General features: G+C 39.2%; 1 protein-coding gene across 1 annotated transcript in view; it reads left to right on the top strand.

Annotated features, from left to right (window-relative positions):
- The window catches only part of diaph2 (diaphanous-related formin 2), a 381,520-nt gene that overhangs the window by 29,371 nt on the left and 328,675 nt on the right, over positions 1–23,474 (top strand). The window contains exon 6 of the mRNA XM_044363276.1: positions 1,907–1,927. Coding sequence (XP_044219211.1) covers positions 1,907–1,927 — 21 coding nt within the window. The remainder of the gene's footprint in view (positions 1–1,906; positions 1,928–23,474) is intronic.

The following is a 23,474-nucleotide window of genomic DNA, read 5'->3' as shown; positions in this document are numbered from 1 at the left end:
TGCATGAACAGTTGCCTTTCTCTCTCACCTCATTTCTTGGTCTTTTTTTTCTGTCTATAACTGTGTAGCAACATCATTAAAACCGCCAAAATTCCTTTTGCACTAATACAATGACTTATTTCTCTGAGACTGACTCTTGCTTACTGTCAGTGAATATTTTCGGGTTTGATTTCAAACGTGCTGTGTCTTAGATTCAGGAATGATGTGATGGCAGGATCTTGTAAGGGGGATTGTCGAGTGTTATTAGTGCAGTTTTACTGAATATTAGTGATTGATGTGACCACCAATGTGCCACCTTCTTCTCTTAATGGGCCTGACATTTGCTCAGATAATCCAGGCCCTTTATTATTATATTGATGTATGTTTATGACAAATAATGCATATATTTCCATCATGAAATACTCTTGTGCACAGTGACTCGTCCTCAGTTTATTTATAATGTTATGAGAGATGCTCAATATCAGATCTCAAGAGTTTGTAATACCTCAACACTACCCGAAGTATTAGTCGGGGTCTGAACTGACAGGAGCTTTGCCCTTGTCTTAGTGAGAACAAGGTGTTACATTGTATTCAAAATATAAACTTGTTGTTGGTGAAACTGTGCTGTTCCCCCTCAAGCTCCTCCCTGACTGTTGTCTGTGCAGACTCAAGATAGTGTCTGTTCTTTTGGTCAAGCTGCTTTAAAACAAGACTGAGAAATATGTTGTAGGCATCAACATCTGTGGAAGATATCTATGTTGCATGTCAGTGTGACTCATTCAAGGCGATCAGATAATGTAAAACATTCATCTTTTTTAGACAATGACATGCTGCATTCATGGAGAGCAAGGAAAAAATGGATACACAATATGATTAAAAAGTACTAGCCTACGTGCCTCATCAGGTGGTAGCACATGTAGAATGGACTTTATGGCTGTCATAAACTCTTGGTAGATTGATAGAGAGGGGAAATCAAGCATCAAATGGCTAGACTTGGAGAGTTTGAGAGTGACAATAAAATACATTGAAATGGAGATCAGAAGAGACCGAAGGAGGGGGAGAGAACGGGAGGGTGTGAAAACAGGAGAGAAAGGAGGAGGTAAGAGACACGGAGCTCATGTGTCCTCTAACTTCCTGCAATCAAAATGCATTTCACAGGAAACATGTAGCAGAGAAAGAAGTGCTCAGCTCACAGATTAGAATACATTTACTTGGCTAAGAAACACCCTCCTACTGTGAAACAAACCCCACTTTTGCATTAATAAAAGACAGATAACAAGGTTAAACTCCAAGAATCGTGCTGACTGCACAGGATCAAGGTAGCTCTGCCACACAAATTTGACACTTCCAATGTTAATGGCAACTGATTGATTCCAGTTCAGGGAGACCCTCTGCAGCCTCTTTGTCCACATGGGCCACCATCTCTTTTGAGGGACAGTAAATCTATACTGATCAGTCAGTTAGACGGACATCATATTTTACCCTGTTAAACAATAAATTGATCCCATGTGTGGGTATCTGCATATCTAAACATGTTGATTCATCCCTCCCACAGCTGTTTTTGTTGTGTATTGATGATGTATGCGCATGCTAGATAATAAATTACAAACAGGAAAGAAAACAAAAGTTCTTTTGTCTTGATGTTCTATTTTCATGTGTCGGTCTTATTAACATTTGGAAAATTGGGAAAAATTGCAGCTGCCAAACAGACATTTTCTTCAGTATGTGCCCATAATTGATTCTCTTGTTGGCTATTAAAAAATTTAGTTGTATAGTGTGTGCTACAATTGTGTGAAGGATGTTTGTGATGTCACACAAGTTACACTAATGCCTCAACGTGTAATGGAGAGGATTCTCTGGCCTACTAATGATTGTGCTGTTTGTGTCTTTTTGCACATTAACCTTCTCCGCTGATCGCTGCATGCAGATAACTGGGAGCAAAGTTGCGGTAAGTAGCCCATTATTTATTTGGCTTCTGAATCTTGTTCTGTGTTTGTATCTGTCTTCATCCTTCCCCCTAAACACACACACACACGCACACGCACACTTATCTTCTTTTGGAAGGATGTCGAGGAGCACGTTCCAAACTGTGCAAGTGAGGTCATTTTTATGGCTTGGATTTTTATTTTCAGCCCTGATATTGCTAATGGGCTGTAATTTGGAAAGGCTATAAATTGCCAACACAATTCCTGCATGTAAATGGTAGCACTTTAAAATGAGGGATTTTGAAATTATACAGCCTGAAAATGAACTGGGAGGCTTTTGTTGGTTTTTGCTTTCTTTTGTGAAATTGATTGCAGTATAGCACCTATTAGCATTTGAATATTGCAATATCAACAATGAGTGATAGTTTTTACAGATACTCATAATCTGCAAAATAATCTAATTTATTGGAACATGTTGCATCTAAGTGATTTTAACTGTGTTCATTCTGTCTACGGTTTAGAGAGAGAGATAGAGAGAGAGAGAGAGACATTTCCATGCTAGCTAGTCTGAGATGATGTTGCAGCTTTGTGTGGGAAAGAATAATTGAAATGAAACAGGTTTCCTTTGGAGTCCAGCAAGGTGGAGCCACGTTGAAAATACATACCCTTATTTTCCATTTTTCACTTAGCAGCACATTAACTATGATTGTATTTTGCATAAAAATAATAAACATAAAGGACATTAACTGTCTGGCTCATCATGATGATAAAGCTCAAACCCCCTGATTATTAGTCTGCACACTACAGTAGTGCACTAAAGTAGACGGAACACAAATGATTCAATACACCTCTGTGGTGGAGGTTTGCACTCTACTAAGCGCATTTTCTCTACCATTACCATAACTGATTGAGTATATTGATCATTTATAACCGGGTTAGGGATCTGCATACTTGTGAATGGCTGATTTTTAGCAGCTTGCAAGTTATGGCAAAGTTAACGTTACCAGTGTGAATGTTGCGTTTGCATATAGAAATTTTTGCCACACTGGTAAGTTTGCTTGTCACAAAATAAATCACACTCATTTGACTTATATTTGAGGGCATGTAATTATGTCATCTATCACATTTGCTAACCTGTTGCTGACCTGTTGCTCAGGTCAGCATGTCTGTTAGCGAGATGCTTTGCCAAGTTGGATGTGTTGGCTCCCTTGGTCTGCCTGCGCAGCTTTAAAACATCTTTTACAGATGGGCTTTGTGGTGTCTGTGGGCTTGCCCTGACTGTTAATTCGTTCAGCCACGGATGGTCGGCAAGAGCCTACCTCTACATACCTCTTGTTCAGTCATCATGAAAGCTGCAGAGGGCGTATGACAGAAAAAACATACAAACAAAAAAACGGTTTGCAGGCTGTGGTGGAAAATTCCTTGATCACTCAATAAACACACAGAGACAGCATTGTCATGGTTATGAAATAATGTAATCAAATATTACAATCAGAATTACAATGCATGATATTGTCTGGAGAAAAAGATACATACCACCTAGCTATCGCAGAATCACAAAATAACATTACTATCACATTAAAAAAAAAGCTGTCAAATCAACACATTAGAGACATAAAAATCTACATAACTATAATTTGTCCTACCACTAGCTCGGACAGCTTAAACTAACTTATACACAACTCATAGGAAATATGGCTCATTGTCATTCTTAAAGTACCGATAGTAATAAAATGGGGTATAGTACTGTTTTAAACAATAGAGTATTGCAGTACCTTTCTAGTATCTATATACTGTGCAAAATATGACCCAGCTTGTATCATGACCGCTCATCTGAGATGTCGAGACCTACTTTCAGAAGTTCTGTGAAACAAGTCAAAAGGTGTCAGAGACCATGGTTATCAAGAAGTTTCTTCAAACTCCAGAGCATTACTGAAGCATTTCACCTGACCTCTGTAACCTCTGTGTCAATCTTGCAGCAGTAGCCTACAGACATGGCTAACATGGTGAAAACTATGTAATTCTTAAAAGCCCCACTAAAGGAGAAAAAAAAATCAGAGAGAGCATTTAGCCTGGTTAGCTGATTTTGGGTCACAGTTAGCTCCCTGCTTTGCTGGCAGATTCACATTTTTATGCTGTTACCATGCGTCGGTGGGATAGAGCGCTGAGTGCTGGTTAGGATTGTCTATAGGGAACATGCAACTGTAACTCTTCTGTCTCAGGCATGAAATCTCTCTGGCACTTTCCCCTCTCCCACTTGAGAATGAGGTGGGAACAGAGGACTGTGTGAATTGGATCTAATCTAGTCTGACCAGCGTGTAAGTGTGCAACACTACTAAGTGTCATATGCTCTCACCACATCCTTAAGCAAGATTGAGGGAAATATGAGCAGTACACATACCTGAGAAACAGCATGCCTGCAGGTCGACTTGAGCAGTCCACATGGGCCAGACACCTCTTCTTTTACTCTGTGCTGCAGCTGCCTGTTGACCATTACAACGGCTTTATGGGATCTGTCTCTGTAAAGATTGGTCTGATTTACGTCACAAGTCAAGGGCCACGTTGTAACAATCCATCAATGACTCCTGCAGTGTTACTGTGAAAGTAGACTTCTGTCTCTCTGCACCACCATTGAGAGGCTCTCTAGCTCAGATGGAATGCTGCTGAGACTATGAGAGTGAGAGTACACATGAGCGAGAAAAAGTGTGTGTAGTCCATGTGTTGAAAAGCAGCAATCTTCAGACCACAGGGAGGTGATCAATATCTGTATGACTGGACAGATGACTGCTTATTTCCATGGTAACATGCTGGTCAGCTCTGAGATGTCAGGTGGTGATGGTTAGTGCGGTTGTATAAACATGTACAGTACCTGTCAAAAGTCTGGACACACCTTCCCATTCCCTTGAATGAGAGAGTGTGTCCAAACTTTTGACTGTTACTGTATATCTCTGTGTAAACAAGCCAAAAACACCTCAGACCTGAGAGACAAGATCAGATGAGACTGCACTGGCTGTACTCTAGCTTATCTAGTTTACAGAAGAAATGATTCAGTTATCTGCACAAACAACATCTGGTATGACACTTGGAAATATAGCATTTGTATGTCATAGAATTTAGCTTACAATGTCTATAAGGTCATTAATTTTCATTAAGGGAGTTGCTTTATACTGTATTTGACAAAACATTTTAAAGCTACAGTGCGGGAATTTTGTCTCCTCCTTCTGGCAATGAGAATAATTACAAAAACACTGTTAACATGTACTTATGTCATAGGCACCGCTGTAGCATACTCTGCTGTTGCTGTAACGGCTATAAAACGGTGGATAAATTGTTTCAAGTGTCACACAACCTCCGCAAAATGACTCGTTTCACTATCAGAATTTAATGCATTCGGTCCGATAACATTTGGAAAGTCTAAAAGAGACGCACAATGAAATTATTTTATCCCCATTCAAGTTAACATAGGGCTGTTCTGCCCATTCATTCAGCCAGCACAGGAATGTTGCCGACACCAGATATAAAAAGTCTGTATAATGTGAAATACAGAGAGATTTACTTGGTGGTGATAGGCTTAATCAGCATTGTGTGAACTCGTTTGGCAAGGGCTTGAATGTAATGGACGTTCATTTATATGTAAAAGTTCTGCACTGCAGTTTTAAATTAAAAGATGTTTTTTGTGGAGCACAGCATTGGAAAAACCTTGAACCGTGGATGTTTTCCTCATTATCGAGATGAGATAAAGAATTTTATTTATTCTAAATGAATGTTATTTATTTTTATCCCTCCCACCTATTTTTTTTCTCTTTTTGCTCTAGTATATTCACATGTACGTGTGCAACTACATAGTAGTCTCCTCATAGATTAATCTATCAATTCTTGTTTGGATTTATCGATAGTTCTACAGTCGTGCTAGCAGCATGAAGCTATAGGCACAGACCACAGTTGCTTTGAGCTAAATGCTAATTTAACATTCATGGTGCTACATATTGACAATGCTACCATGATTATCACCAGTTTAGTGTCTTAGCTTGGTAATATTTGCTAATTAGCACTAAACACAAAGTGCAGTTGAAATTGATGGGAATGTCCAGTATTTAGTTATAAACAAAAGTATTGAAAAAATTAAAATTTTGATCATTTGATGACGCTAGATAAAAAGTTAAGGGATCATCAAAGTGATTATGTCTGTACTAAATTATATAGCAATCCATCCAGCAGATGTTGAGACATTTCACTTAAAACTACAAATTTGAACCTCAAGGTGGGAGTATAGGAAAAGTCAAGGGATTCATCCTCTGGGGACCATGAACGCATGTACAAAATTTCATGGCAATCCATCTCAAAGTTGTTGACAAAAATCCATCACAAATTATCAAACCTCACATTTCTTATTTTGTCTGACCAACATTCAAAAACTCAAAGTTAGCTAATTCAGCAAATGTTTGATGTTTTTCCTTGACAAATGAGTAATAATTTGTCAAGTTAATTATCTATAAAGTTGATCGGTCAAAATAATTTGCATCTATTAATTTTCTTGTCAGTCATCTACTTAATTAATTAAAATTCCTCATAGATATTACCAATAAAACGAATGACATGTTTGTGTTTCTTTATTGGTAGATTTTGTATTTAACATGAATTACCTGTCCTCCTCCTATTTGTGACAGCTGAGGTTTTACAGAATGTAGGGGAGTAACCAGTGAATGAGTAGTAATATATAAGCCAGAGGATTGCAAGGCATCCAGATGGGATACGAGGGAGACAGAAAGAGAGAGTTGTGTGAATATGAGGACATGCAGACATCTGGCTCGTCTTTAACTCCAATCAAGTGCTCGTTCACTGTGCCAGGAGAGCTTATGAAGGATCTTTAAAAAAAAAGAAAAAGAAATATAGTGAGTCTGAAAGGAAATCAAGGCGCCCTCCCTCCTTGATTCCCCTCTTTACCTTTAAAAACCACATACCTCAAAAGACTTTTTGTTTCAAGCAAGCTATTAAACTTGGCGCTGAGGGGCTAGCAGATTTGATGTGGCACATGTCCTTGGTGCTTTAAAAGAACGGCAATGAAAAATTAACCAATAGTGTGTGCCTCCCATGCCCTGAGCCAGTTTTCACCATAGATCTTAAATTAAGATCAAGGAAATATGCTCTGGAGGGGACTGTTTGAATAAGATGTTTCTTTGATTGGCTGAAAGCATCTTTTAGAGTTCATCTGATGGACATAAAAAGTGGTTTGGGAACGAGAGGAGGAAGGATTTATTTGACAAACTACTGCTGAAAAATGTATCAGAAAATCTGGAGTCACTTGTCACTTTTAATGGATATTTTGCCACTTAACTCAAATGTGCTTTTTTTATTTTAGTGCTGATCATGGCAAAGTTATTTTTCCACTTCACTTCCTTTATAGGAAGGTTTGTGAGCATGGTCATATGTAAGGTAGTACCTCCATGTTCTTGCTGGTAGGAGGCATGATACAAAAATATGTAGAGAAAAAGCCAAAATTATTTACTTCCATGTGTCAGTGGGAAGAGCCTCAAAAGTTATGACAGCATATATGCTGTCCATGAATGCTGTTAGGCTATGTTCAATTTCAGAGCCACTTTGTTTGTGACAGCAATCATAATTATTCAACAAAGACAGACCTTTACAGATTACCGCTAGTACTACTGCTAATACTGCCAAATTGCATACAACCTAACATCACCCACAGTTGTAGCAGTGTTTGCAATGGTAATTCAGTTACTTTTTTGGACAATTTTATGAATTTAAGAGCCATTTTCTCCCATTTTTGGAATACCTAATTTATTGTCACCTACCATGTCTTTTCACCTGCCAACAATATGCTTAATCTGGAGGCGATGATCTCAGGGGAAGGGTGTAACACACATGAGGTTCAAGCTATCTCCCCAGTTCCACCCCCAACTGTGTAGGTGCTCCGGCCAACCAGCAGGAGTCGCTAGTCCTGTGAAAAGGACTGCCAGCACCTCTGGCCAAGCCGGAGGCACTGTGGTGGCAGATAGAAATTTTGCACTCTGAGCACCACTTAATATTGTGGGGACCATCAGTCATACTGCAGTTTCCTAGAGCTCACCCAGGATGGCAATAAACAAAAATTTACAATGTTTGGTTTCACTCCAATCTTTTGAATTTTGATTTGTTGACATTTTATATAGAATTATTACACCTCTCTCTAAAGATTCTGTGAACTCATATTGGCTTTGAGAAAGTAACAAGATTTAAATAATGTGCTTCAAAACTGAATTAAGCTGCCTTCAGCTGGAGCTCTTTTTTCTTTATCCTGATTACCCACTCTGTCTGCTCTTGAGGCCATTTATACATTGATTAATTTTAACTGAGTGAAGAAGTTCATTTTGATGTCAGATAGATATAGTAGTATGTTTAATGAATTAGTTAATAAATTAGTTAATAGTGTAATAGCCTTGGTTGCATTTATTTTATGTAATGTTGAACTCAGTCTACATGTGATTTATCAATTAATGTTGCTAGTCTCTGCCAAACGGCTTGTCTTCAGGCGTTCATGGTTGGATTGACCTTTGCAGGCTGTGGAAGAAGCAAAGGTTTAGCTGTGACAGAGGGTGGGCTGTGTGACAAGGATTAAGTCAACACCAGCTCCCACTGGGGATGAGAAAAAGAGGTTACTCTTCCATCAGCATTTGTCTTCTTTTCATTTTTCCTTTCAGTTTTTATCTTTTCCTTCCTTCCTCTCTTCCCTCCTTCATTCCTTCCTCTCTTTCTTCCTTCCTTTTCACTTGACACATCTCTTTGTATAACATATGTCTGTTTCAAAGGCAGAAACAATCATTCCTCTTCAATCAGAAGAGGAGAGCTGGATCTCGTTATTTTGAAGGGAACATGAAAGGATGAAGTGGTCACAGTATGCTAATATTGGATTGAACAGTGACTATGGCAGTGCTGTAGCATCTCTTTGTATTTGTGTTGGTGTGCGCACATGCTTGTATGGCTGTGCGTGTGGTAAGTAGCACTGTTTTTCTCCATGCAGTTCCAACAGACTTGGATATTAGAGCTTGGATTTAGATATTGTGGAGGAGAGATAGCATGATAGAGTATTCTAGAGAGGGGGAGGGAGGAAAAAATAGGATTCTTAGTTCTGTTGATTGCATATCTGTGAATTTTATGTACTGTATGCACATCCCCACACCATTGATGGAGGTTGTGAATACTGGCTATGCTCTCAGTTGTACATCTCTCCCCCACAGCTCTGTCACACACTCAATAGCACTGTCGGCATGCTCAGCTCGGCAGGAGGCTCCTGCAGGGCCGCATTAGGCTCCATAAACTTTATAGCATATTTTTACAACCCGCTTCTCTGTATGCATCCACCATCACATCCCATCGCATCTGCTTTAACTGTTCACACAGCTGTGAAATTCCGTGTATCCCCATGTTTTATGGTTGCCTGCTCCTCCAGTCACTCCCGATTTCTTTATTTGCTTCTTTAGCTTTTTGATATCCTTCTCTACATCTGTATATATTTAGTAAGTTATTTGCTTTGGTTGATGGAGTTGTCTGCTTTTTCTAGATGTGATCTCTGTGAAATGTGGGCTCCATCTGAGTGTGTCAAGATTTGCATGGAGAATGCTTGCAGTGCGTGATGTGATAATGCACTTCTCTTCATAACCTTGCCAGACTCTCTCCTCTTGTGCATTTCTAGTCGTTCCAAATGCAGACTTCATGTTGACTGTATGTGGACTAGCATTCCAATGGGAAGTGTCGAGAACAGCATAATGCATAGACCCTGCTGATTTGTAATATCCCTGTTTCTCAGCTGACACAGTGCGTGATTTAAGGACAAGAAGGACAAAGAGAGGCAACTGCTGACAGGGACCTATGGTCAACAAGAGTGGAAACCGAAGTTGTTGTAGCTGTCGGGCTTGGAGAGAGTCACATTGATGGCCTGTTTATAATCCCCCTACTCTTGCAGTAAGCCCACCAGGCCCTGTGGGAGAGCCTTACTGCTCAGCCAACTAGTCCACTCAGCACAACAGAGTGCTAACAAGGTATAGTCTCTCCCTATGAGCTACAGGACTTTCATAGCATTGTCATACTTGGATGCACAAGAGTAAAGCCACATAATCGCCTCATCAACAGCCAGGTTCCCCCTGATTCCCCAGACAGCTCTCTGCTGTAATGATTGGTGACATGATCAAGGCCAGATCACTTGCTGTGTTACTGTCTGGCTTGCAGTTTCTTTTCTAAGGGTGCTCATGAGACATAGGCCACAGTTTGAAAATGGCAGCGTTCAAGCTGTATCACTTTCTAGCTGTTTACCAGCAGTACACAGCTTGTTTGTTGGCCCGTCATCCCTAGTTAATGAATGAAAGAATAAATTAAGAATAAATGAATGAATCAATATAAATAAACTATCCATGTGCTACTGTGGGATGGGACACAAAGACTTATTCCAAGCTTGGGTGGTGAAACATAGATTAGCTGCGCCAGAGAATGAGAGTTTCATCCTGAGTGAGCTTGCACTACCTTTTCTTTGTGCATGCTGATGGTCTGCAAACCTGCCAAACTAGTCACAGCTTTTCACAAATTACTTGCTCTCTCCTTTGTCTGCCTTTCATTTTGCACTGCCAAACTTGGTAGCTGTGTATTAAACTGAAAGAATAGTGTTTAGTAGGTCTTCAGTGATGTTTCACAATAGTGCTGATGGCACTGGATCTTCATTTTATTTGGCTTGCTGAGAGTGTATCACTCTCAGTGCCATAAACACAGTAGCTGCTCACGCATGGTCATGGTCTGCCTCTAGTCAGACAGAAGTGGCAACAGCTGCAGTTCTCGAGCCAGTATTGTAGTACTGAAGGCCAGCACTTGGTGGCAGTGGCTGCTCATTGAATTGGCCATTTGGTGCAGTACATTGGGGCTGAAAAGCCACATTGTTGCTATGGAATTGACCTAATGGATTTCTCTCAGCCCACGTAACACACCACTATGTGTGTCACTAATGCCATTTGTTAGACGTCTGATCTTTAAAGGGGAGAATAAGTGTGAAATGGCTCAAGAGCATTCAAATTGGTCTGTCCTCTGATCAATACTTTCACCTTCCGACTGTAGACAGAGAGGGGAAAAAAAGGATAAAGAACAGATTCATCATTATTATCTTTCCTGTGTACAGATTCAAAAGTGAGACTTCCTCTGACTTGGTGGAAGACAGCCTCTACTGGGTCCACTCTGTTTTTTTCCTTTCAACGCTTGACTTGCTCAATCAGGGCTTGTAAAGAAGCGTGTGTTACCTTACCGGCTATCAAGAAGACCCATTGTATTGACCGTGCTTTTTTACAATCATACCTGAATTATTTATTAGATGGCCCCACACTGACGAACAGATGCAGTCCCTTACCAACAACACATCAGTTATGCCCACAGAGCTACACCATTGAAATCACTATCTTTACTTCTGGTCCTAGCTGTACATCCCTCCTATGCATAATGTCAGAAGATTGACACCACATCACTGTCTCACTCTTTATGTATTCCATTGTAGTTGCTTTTCCTCAGAGATATGGACATCAAACCTTTATCTCTGTTCTGACCCCACCTCTCCATGCGAGCCGTATTTGCTTATTGACACCCTGTGCTCTTGACATGACACAGATCCGTGGCCACTGAATCTGTTCTGCTGAAACATGGTCTCGGTTGGGTTTGGCTTTCATTTATGGCCCAGTTTTTTTTTTTTTTCACAGCACAGAGAGTGACAGAGAGTGGCGGAAAGGCACATCTTTGCTCCCCCACACATGCTGTGCTCACTATTTCGACTTCTTCCACCTTGTCATTCGGCTCAGGTACCCTCACTAACATGCCACATCAATTTTTAATACACAGCCATATGGTGGTCTTGTTTTTCTTCAGGTACTGTGCCAAATAAATGAGTAAAATGAAACAAAAAATCTTCATCCCTGCTGATATTTTCACATATGTTGCTCTCTCAATTGGTGGTCACAATGTATCAAATCCTTCTTTAGAATGGGGCCAATTACTAGATATTGGCCTGAGTCTGATTTGATGGCAGATGTATAGTGTTCCAAATGATGATGTCCTTGATGTTGGCTATAGACCCAGCGTGTGAGGTGACATCCAATCATGTTGAGATGACTGACCTATCTCTTTATGTCTTGAGTAGTCTTGAGAGATGATCTTTTTAATGCTGATTGGGTGAATGTCTTCTTCACACCTGAGATGCTGGCCTTGAATCAAACATAATCTGCCATTGGATAGGATAAAAAAAAAAAACATAGGACCTTACAATGCAGACCCCTGATGTGTATAATTACACAGGAATTTAATAAGACAAGCAGCAAATTCAGTGTCATGTGTGAGGTGTTTTTCTTCTTTCCTGTCAAAATTTCCCATGTTAGCTTTCAGTTGGCTGTCTCTGCTGCCGATGGGTGTTGTTTGCTAGATTGTTTGTGTGTCACCTCACATGTCTCTGTGTGAGGAGGAGGAATTTGCTACCAAAAGAATGAAATTGAGAGGGAAAAAAGTTCCATCCAAGCCCTGCAAGTGGAACAAAAGAACAGAAAAAAATCTTGATGTTATTATGCCGGCAACATCTTCTGAGCTTCTGATATAAATGAACTAAGGGTTCTAAAATTGTCATTTGAATTATGCCTTTCATCTCCCCATGGTTTTTAGTGAAGCAGTTCAGCCCAAGTCTCTAGTGAATGTTTTTTCTTCCCCTGTTTGCATTTCTGAACAAGCGCCATAACTGTAATGAATTCTATTATTTTAAAACCAATTACTGTTAGTTGGGAGCTTTTCACCGCTGTTGTCGTGTTCTCTGAGGAATAGTGCTGTTGCAGTGTCGACTGCACTCAAACCTGATGGTATTTATTCATATTTCCCTAACCACCCATACTAATGTAGTTTTCTGGTGTTACTATACAGTACCTCCTCCATACACAGCATGAGTGTTCATATGAACCACAATGAAATGAATCAGAGCAATGAAGGATTTTTTTTGGTATGTATTTAGTGGAATAACATTTTGTGTAATCGGTTAAAAACACTAGAACTCAATGCAGTGTCTGAATGAAAAGGAATTCAAAACAAAACTGGAAATACAAGCAGCACCAGCCATGGTTTTTAAGGGTAAATTGCAGGGTTAAAACAAATGATTTACGTCTTTGTGGTTTTTATTCTGTTCTAAAAAAAATTAAAATTCCATTTATTTCAATTGAGGTTTGTAATTTAGCTTTTTACAAAAAGAAAGATCTCATGCTGTATTTGCATCTAATGTTTTAGAAATCACAAACTTTAGCTCAAAGGGCTGTAAAATGTAATGACAATAGTTGATGTCACGTTAAATATTTTTGTAGAATATGACATGACAAATCTCAGAATCCGATTGTCTGCATGGGTTTTTTTTAGGTTTATTTAATTGTTATCTTAAAAAACAAAGCAAAAAACAAATTTTAAAAAGTAATGTTTCAAGACTGGCATAAAAGACAGATTGTGCTGTGCACAGGAATAGACATATGCATGGGATACAGAGCCTATGCTGATTGGAATTTCTGAAAGGTTTTTCATCCTTTCCCTTTTCCCCATTATATGTAATTAATGCGTCATAGTCTAACAATGGAGTGTCATTTAAACTTATGTTAGACCACACAGTGTTCTTTGTTCATAGTAATTATATTTATTCGTGATCACCAAAGACTTGTACAAAGTTTCTCTTTGACGCTGCTCTCCATTATTTTCATTTCTAAGCATAGGACTAATTGGATCCTGCTTCTGCGCTTAGCCAGTGTTTGGAGGTGGACCTTTTTGTTAGCCTTTTTCAAAATTTTGTCCTCTAATGGAGCCGCTCACATTCAGTAACTTGAATCAGCGGTGTGTAACTTCAAGTTGCATACTAGGAAGTTGTGGTTAACTGTGGTAAACTACAATACTGCACAATGATTTTTATACACCATTGCATCTACATACCTTAATAAGCATATAGTATGTTCCCAGAGGCACATATACACACACACACCCAGACAGACACACACACACACGCTGAATGAAAAAGTGAGAGATTAGACACATTCACTCATTAAAAGCCAGCCACACAACCTGCCCTAAAGATTGATTTATAGCTTATTTAATAAGCTGAAAGGTTACCTCAAAACAGATTTTCTCCATAATTGACCAATTTAGTGCCGCTCGATAAGCATTCATGTCAAGCTGAGATGTTGTGGTATTTCTGTCTCTCTCCCCACCCCCCCCCACCCCTCTCTCTCTATCATGTGTTACTGCTGGTATCACAGTGCTGTGATTAGTTATTAGAAGAGGTATGAAATATTCAACATGTTGTATTTTGGATGTTAACAGGGTGGGGTCCAAAACCTGGGCACAATGGCTGCAGCATTAGTTAGCATTGCTGAATGTTCTCCTAATTAGCTCACATTTCCCAGCAGCTGTCTGCTATTAGGGTCCTTTGTTCCAGATGTTATCTCATTAGAATGGCATTGATCATCCTAATGACTGTGGGAGAGATTATTGGTCCACATTACTGTGACCCGCTTGCTCCCTCTTTTCCCGAGGTCAAACCACAATAGCTTCACCCATCCATATGTTCAGTTGACGGTTTAAGTATGGCAGCCATTTTCTCCAGTTGTGGTTACTTGTGTGTCTGGAATGCCAGCTAGTGAGGAGTGGGTATGACTCAGTAGTGCTGCATGCCAATTGCAATCAGGTTAATATGTGGACATAAAATGCATTCTTAGTGTGAATGTCTTAGTGTGAATGTCAGTGTCAATGGACTAATGCTAAGGGTACACAGTTCCCTATCTTTGAATTAGCCTTTGTGTCAGTGCACAAATAGTTTTTCTTTATAAATTGGTGGACTGGGTTTAAACTACTTTCTGTTTGCTTCACATTATGTTCCAGTTTGAGAGAGTGAAGGCAGTTTGTCTACTAGTTACCTTGCCTGTGAAGGCAAGGTTTTCTGAAGCAAGGATATTTGGTATTGTATGCTTTTATATTCAAAACATCTAATAGAAATACGATTCAGTACTCAGATTCACTGGTGATATTGAGTGGTCTCGTTCATATTATTCCACAGCCAAGGCTTTCATTTTGTGTATGTGTCTATTTTTGAGTGGTGTTTGTGTGTGTGGATGCATCTGTGAATGCATGAGTGGGTTTGCCGTGCTGTGCTTTTGTGTGGATGTGGTGGTAGTGCTGTGATAGGGAGAGAAGGGGGACATTTGAGCCCTGATCTCACGCTTTGGTCTTGGTCTGAGTAGCTTTGTGGACAGACAAGGCTTTGCCAGGGCATTGCTGACAGCTAAGAAGCAAGCAGTTCCCTCCCCTGCCACAACACACATAGCACAGAAGTACACAGAAATCTGTGCATCTTATCCCTTTGTTTCCCCTTTCTGTTGGGCTCAGGGCTTGGCCATCTCAGAATTCTGTGAAGCTGTCGAGACATTTTACGGGGTAAAGAGGAAGACAGTTGGAGAGAGATAGATAGAGAGAAAGGTGGAAGGTTCAGAGTGGGATGGAGTAGAGATGAGAAGGGAGAAAAAGAAGGCGTATTCAAGCAAAGTGATAGGAAGTGAGTTCAAGAGAGGGAGAAGCGAAATGTCTTATTACTCTCTCCAGCCTGTTTCTCCCTCTTGGTAGCCAGCCATGTAACTAATCCTGACTTGACCAATTCCCTCAGACTACAGTGTAAACCTGCCTTCAGTACCACAATGTGCCACTGTGGTGAGCTAGTTTCCGATGTAAGGCCCTCTTTTCCCACTGCATGAACACCTATCGCATTAACTTGGCACTTCTGTTTTATACCTCAGACTCAAATGTGTAGTAAAACAATCGAGCTTAATTGCATCCATCTCAGTGGTTCTGTCTTCAGGTTTTCAGGCTCCACGGCCTAATGAAAACGGAGAAGCATCAGTTTAATTATAATGTACTCGCCTCTTATTGAGGAGAGATTGTTTTTATTTGGCGCCCTAATGAATTTCTCATCAGTTTGTTATTAACATTGTGCTGTATGGGGCTCAAGTGGGGAAGCAGCCAATTACATGGCTTTGTTCTCCCTGATGGACAAGTATTTGTGCCTCTATTGAGAGAGAAATATCTCGTTAAAATGCTATGGGGAAAAAACATGGCTACATCTTCCTGCCATCTACTGCCAGACAATTTTCTGCTTCAGGTAAAGTGGAATGTGTATGTGTCATTTCTTGTGAGATCTTTCTACTTACAACAGCTGGGCGTGCTTTGTAACAACTGGCACATCAATTGCTCAGACTTTTTTTTTTCTTTTTAGAAAGATGATTGTGGGTAGCTGCAATAATGGCTTAATCTATAGAAAGAGCATCAAAGCAACACTTCTGGTGTTATGGATGGACTCTGCCCAGTCAGCTGCACCTAACGTGACATTCGCAAATTCGACCATTGTTTCTTTCTCCTGCCTGTATCAAATGGAGCTATTAAACCACTGGGTGCATTGATTCAGTTTAGCCTCTGGTAGGTATGAGTGGAATAGGGTGGAGTAGTCATACAATGGAATGAGAACATGTAATGATAATTTGACATTTTTACCCATGACCCTGGCTGTATATGGCATTGCTTTCTTAACCTAAAACCCATTTGGAACTAATCTAATGGGATATGAAGAGAACATAATGATGTGTGGGGCCTTGTTATTTCCCTTTGTTCACAAAACACTTCCCTAGTTTATTGCATTTTACGGTTGAAGGGCTTGATCACTAGTATTATGGCTTTGTAAATGGGAGTCAATAAATTACCCTCTGATTAAAGAAGATGCCCTCACTTTAGGTGTGAGAGCCATTCGCTATGCATGGTTAGCGTGAGTCTTTTCGTGTGTACTAGTTTAATCACTTTAATTCCTCTTTCATTTTGGCTCTCCTCACCTCCATCACTCTGTTTGTGCCTGACAGTTGAACATGGCACATTTTTTACAATCCACAACTACCAGGCCGGATTTTCATTTTGTAATGATGTCAACTTCACTATAAAGATTGCAGTTTTCAAGTAAGCTTTTTAATAAAGCTTTAAAACACAATAAGATAAAAACATTCTGAGGACAAAGATTTCTCAACTCAAAGGAACAAAAATTAGAAAATAAAGAAGGAGCGAACAAACCATTTAGTTTTAATTAAATAAAGTTCTGCCATTAATTGTTTAATGTTATAGTTTACTGTAAATGTAATGGGCTTTGTATATAATGCTTCAAACTAATTCAGGGGCAATGGAAATCATCTGCTGTTGCTGACTGAAAAAATGTTCAAAAAGCTGTGTTTGTCTTTGTTTGATGTGTTTTAACTTTTTAGGTTAGTCTAAGTAACATGTGTTCCCCAATTACCTTTTTTTCTAACTTTGTGAACACAAATAATTGAAAGATTTTATTTACTTCAGCAAAAACAAACAAAAAAAATGCAAATATATTAAAGCTTATTAAAGTCCAAAGAGCCTCACCAAGTTTTCTTCTGCATAGTTATTTGAACTATGCCACTTAATTACTGGTGGTCTCTTTATCTTATTCATAAATGCAGCTCTTCACTGAAAACATAAAGTAAAGTTTTGGGTTATGGATAAACAAGGACGTGGTAAATAACAAGACAGATGGTTCAGGTCTGTTGACAGAAGCTGCATGCATGGCAACAAGAGAGGAGAATTGTACTGCATTTCTGCTGACCCCCTTACTTTGAGAAAAACTGCTGACCCCCCAGCCCTCCCCTCCAGCTCCCGAACCCACCCGTTTGTTTCATGCATCTTCAAATCTCTGTCACACTGATTGATACACTGTGGAATAGCCTCAAGCTTCATTTTCACATGAAAAACAATACAAGTTCCCAAAGGCACAGAAGACTCGCAGTCCATTATGCGACTGAAGAACCACAAGCTATGCAAAATAATATTCTGTTGCACCCGTCATCCTACGTCCAGGCCTGCCCCATTCCCTATGTTCCATTAATGAATGAGGAAATAAAATATAAAAGCCAAAAAAGCTTAAATTTCATGTGGCAGCCATCATTTATTGATTATATATGAGTCTACTTTGAGATATGTTATTACTTAGTAATGACTATATAAACATTCTGCTGTTGCATATTGAAATGCTTAAGAATATTACAGTATGCTTGAATAAGAAGATTGGACTGCATTTGAAGACAGAAAATTGATACCAAAAGGTTTCCGCATGTGTGTTCACAATAGCACTTCTGTGGGTTCATCAGTTGCCACAGATAATTAATAATCTGAGGGATTTTATACTTTACTGCCATTTTCTGGTAGGTTTTTTTTGTCACCTCATAGAAATTTAGTTTAGTTTTCTCAACACCACACTGTGTTTGTGTACAATACAAGTTCCTGAACTAGTGTCCTTAGTTGAAACTCCCTTTCCAGGTTTAGGTCCAACCTTCAGTCTGGATTAGTCCCACTGCTGGAGGAGGATGAGTGGAGGGAGTCAGGAGGATAATGAGGGCATGGGGTGGGCCCAGGGGCAGCCAGCAGGGCCCAGCTAGGTGGATCTGCCTGTGGTGCTAAGCCTCTTAACTCACCCGATCCCCACTGGCATCCTCGAACTGGTATAACACCGCACATTTCCTGCTTGTCAATGTGTGTAAAGCAACATAGGTCCAACAACAGACATACCTGTAATTCCAGTAGCCAAATGATAATTAACACCAGAGTCAGAGTGGATTAAAGCTTGAGGGAGTTGTGTGATGATCAAGAATATTTCATTAAGTTTCATTAAGAGGCATTTGCATGTTAGCCAAAACACTTGTGATAGTCCTGAGTCCACAGAATAATGAGAAATGATCTCATTTGAATTTCATATAAGCCAAAGATACCTTTAAAAATTAAGCATATCGTGTCTTCAGTAGCAGGCTTTTTCAGCACCATGGAGAGCGATAAACTCCATCTGAGTGAGCACTGAAAGAAATCTCCGCCTGTGCCTCTTTACCCTTTCCAAATTCTATTTTGTTTTTCTCTGACAGATATGGTTTGGTGTTGTTGTATGGACCACACTGTAAACTACATGAATGAAAACTTACTTGTGGCCTTGTGGTTTTTAATTTTATGTCTAACCACCTTGATTTTGTGCTTAATTATGTTATCAATGAATAATGATAATGAATGGATGTACTGCTTATTCACCAAAAGGATTTGTGGTTTGAAAAAAATGTATTATGGACATAATGAAGACTTTCAGCTACAGGAAACTGTGCATGTATACAGCATCTAGTATCTACTATATGTATGTATATAATAATGTGTGAACATGTGAGGCAGAGGCACCCAAGCTTGTGGGTACAACATCAGAATGTGTTAAAAGTCATTAAATGACCAAAGCCAGGATCAAAGGCTCCTGTCGCTTGGCTCTTGGCCACAAGTTGACTAGTCCTAAATTATCGTAGAAGATCTTCATTAATGCATCTGCAGCTGAAAAACAGCAACCTCTGACTCATATCAAACAGTTGTCAGGCATAATTGATGCCTCAGATGGCTGACTATGCAGTCTCAAACTTCTAGTTAATAAGTTGCTTAAGTTGTGCAAGCATCATGATTTAACTTTCAACTTTGGTGAGTTATTGGGGGATTCATTAAGCAGGAGGCAAAGGTACAAGCGGTAGAGTTGTCTGCACATCGTACTGCACCAGTTTGTGATGATGTGACAGATGTCACAAGACAGATTGATGCTCCATATAAATGCTTTTATAAGTTATGGCACAGGCACAGAGATGTTTGTTGTCATCTGTTGCCGTGCTTCCTCTCTAAACTCAGAAAAAGCGTACCAGTGTTGTTTATTTGCTGTCAAGAGCTTCCACCTAGCACCAGAGTTTTGTTAACAGATATAGATTTACTTGCTCGTCAAATTATATGCCAGGCTATGCTCCCCCCCAACAGTTACCCATACCTTTCTCCCTTTTTTCCCTTATCTCTCTCTTGCTCTATCAGTCTCTACCTCTGACTTTGTTAAAGGAAATGGTGCTTGGCTTGTGATGGATTCTGGACCATGTATGTTCAAATGTATGTATGAGAGAGGAAGAAAGAAAATAGTGAAAAAAAGAGCAAGAATGATCTCGAGAAGATTCCAAAAGTGCATCAATATGCATATGTTTGGGTATGTTTGTTTGTGTTTCTGGGAGCGCAGTGGTGCTCCAGGTACAGAGTAGATGTCTGTCATTCTTCTGCTGTAGTCCCGCCTCTATAAATAGAAGTCTTTGTGTGTTGCAATTCCTGAGGGGCTTTGTACTCTTTTTCCTGTTTTTTTTTTCTCTTCATCCTTATCCCCTGCTTCTCTCCTCTACCCCCTCCTGTGACTCTGTTAGGCTGTCTTTCCATTATTCAAACAGCCATATTTGGGGTGCACATCATTACTTAAGAATAATTCACTTTGACGCAGATCACCTACATGTACAGTACATGAAAACGGTCATTGCTGTATAGCATTTTATTCTTCATCTCTGTACTTTTCAATGAAATGTATTATCTCTAAAGCTTTTTAGAGATAAACCTCCTTGATCATTTCATTTCTTTATCTTTGGTTTGTAAGCAGTTAATCATGATGACATTTTTAAAGATTCTCTTATTTTTTGATTTATCAATAATTGTTTAGAGTCTACAATTGTTTATGAAATTGTGACCTAAAAGTGATGCACTTACAATTTTTTTTTTCAATTATCCAGTTTATGAGTAGATTAATAATTGCAGCACTAGCTGAGTGTTGCATAATATTAGCCACCTAATATAGACATTTCCAGAAGCCAAAAAGTGTTGGTTTTTCTGTTCTCAAGTAGACTCCCGTGCTTGTTTATAGGTTGTACAGGCATGAGTGAGAAGCAGAGAATGGCAGCTTTTACTTCTAAGTGTCAGTCACAGTCAGACAGCATCAGCTTCTACACCATGTCACTGCAAAGTGTGACAGTTTGAGGATAGATGGGTAGATGTAGGGTAGATGATGGTTTTGACACTTTGAATTAAATAGAAACTAACGAAATCAGATGGAGAAACCAAGGTCTGTGCTCTTGGTGCTGCATGAGGTTTATGCTACCTTTGATTTAAGTAAGCTAAGTAACCTTTATCCATATGTTGTCTGGTTGTATAGGTTAACACCATTTAGAGTGTGATGTTGCTAATGTCTCAGTTTGTTACACAATCACACAAGATATGTTAACAAAGTGATAGACTTAACTTGAAATGTTCTTGATTTGATTTGCTGCAGTTGTCATGTGCTAATGAGCCAGGTATCATTTTCTCATATTTACTTTGAGGCAAAATGACAGAAAAGTGACACCATCCAAAATGATGTGTTTGAGTTAATGCAACTTGTGATGTAGTGTAAGTGTTTGTAAGAAAAAATATGGGAATTGTGAACGACGGATATATTTTTAAACAACCTCTGACATTTTTATTTATCATCACCAATCGACCCCTACATCCGAGGCAATTGTAAGTAAGCAAGCAAGTAAGTAAGCAAGTAAGAGTCCTGTTCATTTTCCCATAGAGAATTTACAGTTCTATGGTTCTGTCGACATGAAACTTTCCCAGATTATTCTTTCGTCCAAAAGATTAACAAATGTGTTAGAAATTATCTGGTTCATTGTTAAAAATCTGAAGGTTCAAGCCTGTGCACATAAAAACTTACGGATAGAAGTTACTGTTACTACGACTCCACCAAGCCTTAAAATTCTGTTAAATGCCCTACTTAACGGTGAGCGGAGGCTGAAAATTAAGCTGTTGTGAAACTGATTTCACATTCTTCAAATTAGATTAATTTATTTTCAGATTCTGGTTTAATTTTAGATGAATTCAGCAACTATGGCGGTGAGTTTTGTTCCCAATGGGAAAAATGGAGTGTTTTAAATTTGCCACTCAGATTTGTTCCTTTGACTGACTCCTTCTCCATAGTAATGGCGGTATTGCAGTATTTAGAGCTGTCCACCATCCCAAAATGATGGACAAAACATCATTTCACTGAAACAAAGTTGAAATAATAAAAACTGGTGTCTCTAACATAAACCCATATGATTCTTACAGTATTAGGTAGAATCATGTTAAATAACATTGGGGATATCGTTCAGTGAAAAAGTAAGTAAGTGACAGAAACAAACAAGATTGCAGCAAATGAAAAGACGCACATATTGTGCATTTTATGGCTGCTTTACTTTTAGCAGCTCAAAACAACAACACATTTTTCGCACCTTACTCTTGGCCACTGCTCAACTTTGTATATTTCTCATGGCATTTTACAGCTTACAGCAGGTCTCGTCCGTTTTATTATGATTCACACTTATGATTAATATACCTCCTACATATCAGATTAATCTTGGTCAATATGAAGAAGTAATCATGTCAAAAGTGGGCGTATTATGCGTGTATGTGTATAATGTTTGAAAATTTGTCAAGAACTAATAAAAATCGATCGGATTTATTTTTTACTAATTCCAGTAGGTCTGTATTCATCTTTTGTTTTTTTTTAATCTCTTACTAATATTGCCTCGCTTGTAGACAATGTAATTGCTTTTCAGAAATATATTTGCTGGTTGTGCAAGAAATGTCTTAAACAGCCCAGCATCAGGTCTTAATTAGCAATGGTGCATTCAGATTAACTAAACTATGGCTATGTTAATTTACAACATCAGGATTATTAAATACCCGGCTAATTTGAAAACATGCGGTGATGCAGAGTTTTGTGGCCATGACGGTAATTTGCAGTAGGTTTTGTAAATCAGCCCCCAAATCTAAGTAATGACATTTGCCAAGTGCTTGCCTTTCAAATAATTACCATCAAGTGGGACGTGACGGCAGGAGGCTCCAAGGGCTGATGGGAGCTCATCAGGGAGGCCAGCCATTTACTCCAATCAACACAAAGACAGTCTGCTCTCCCTCAGGTCCTCCTACCCACAACCTGAGATGCTGACTGTGGGGTACTGCTAATTAACTCAATGAAGATGAGGTTTCTGCCACAGTTGTCTTCAGCTGTGCTCAGGTGTTCCTGCACTCTTATCTGGCTCAATGCCAGTTTGGCTTATTTCTCTTCCCCCAATTTTTTGTCTTTAATAGTTTCTTAACTCTCTGGAATGCCGTTTGCGGTATGATGCATGTGCTTGGTTCCCTAAATTTGCTTTTTTTTACTACCCTGATCAATAAAAATGTTCATACCAATACTATGTAGCATTAGAAAACACCAAAATAGCTGACTCAGATGATTGAGTAATGGTCTGTACTATATTTGGTCATAGCTAGAGAAAGGTTACATTAGAATTGTATGCTACAATAACTAGTCTTATCATCTTTTCTTGGCTGAGAAGGCAGAAACACTGCAGTTTTTAGTGGCAGCCGAATGTTCATAACCTGCAACCTGAAAATGAAATGAGCAGCATAATATATGAAATGTAGCCTATTGTGCTTCATGAGCTACTTTCTCCAAATACTGAAGGTCAACTATGAAGTTGATCAGATTAAAATGTTGATATGATCTGAAGCAAAGTTTAACTGGAAGATTCTTGAATGGATGTGAGGTGATCAGCTGGATAATTTCATTAGAGAAGAGTTGCCACTGTGTTGGTT

This window comes from Thunnus albacares, chromosome 10, assembly GCF_914725855.1.
Source record: "Thunnus albacares chromosome 10, fThuAlb1.1, whole genome shotgun sequence".
NCBI classification, from domain to species: domain Eukaryota; kingdom Metazoa; phylum Chordata; class Actinopteri; order Scombriformes; family Scombridae; genus Thunnus; species Thunnus albacares.
The sequence above is the reverse complement of the archived record's forward strand: the minus strand, read 5'-3'. Positions and strand labels throughout refer to the sequence as shown.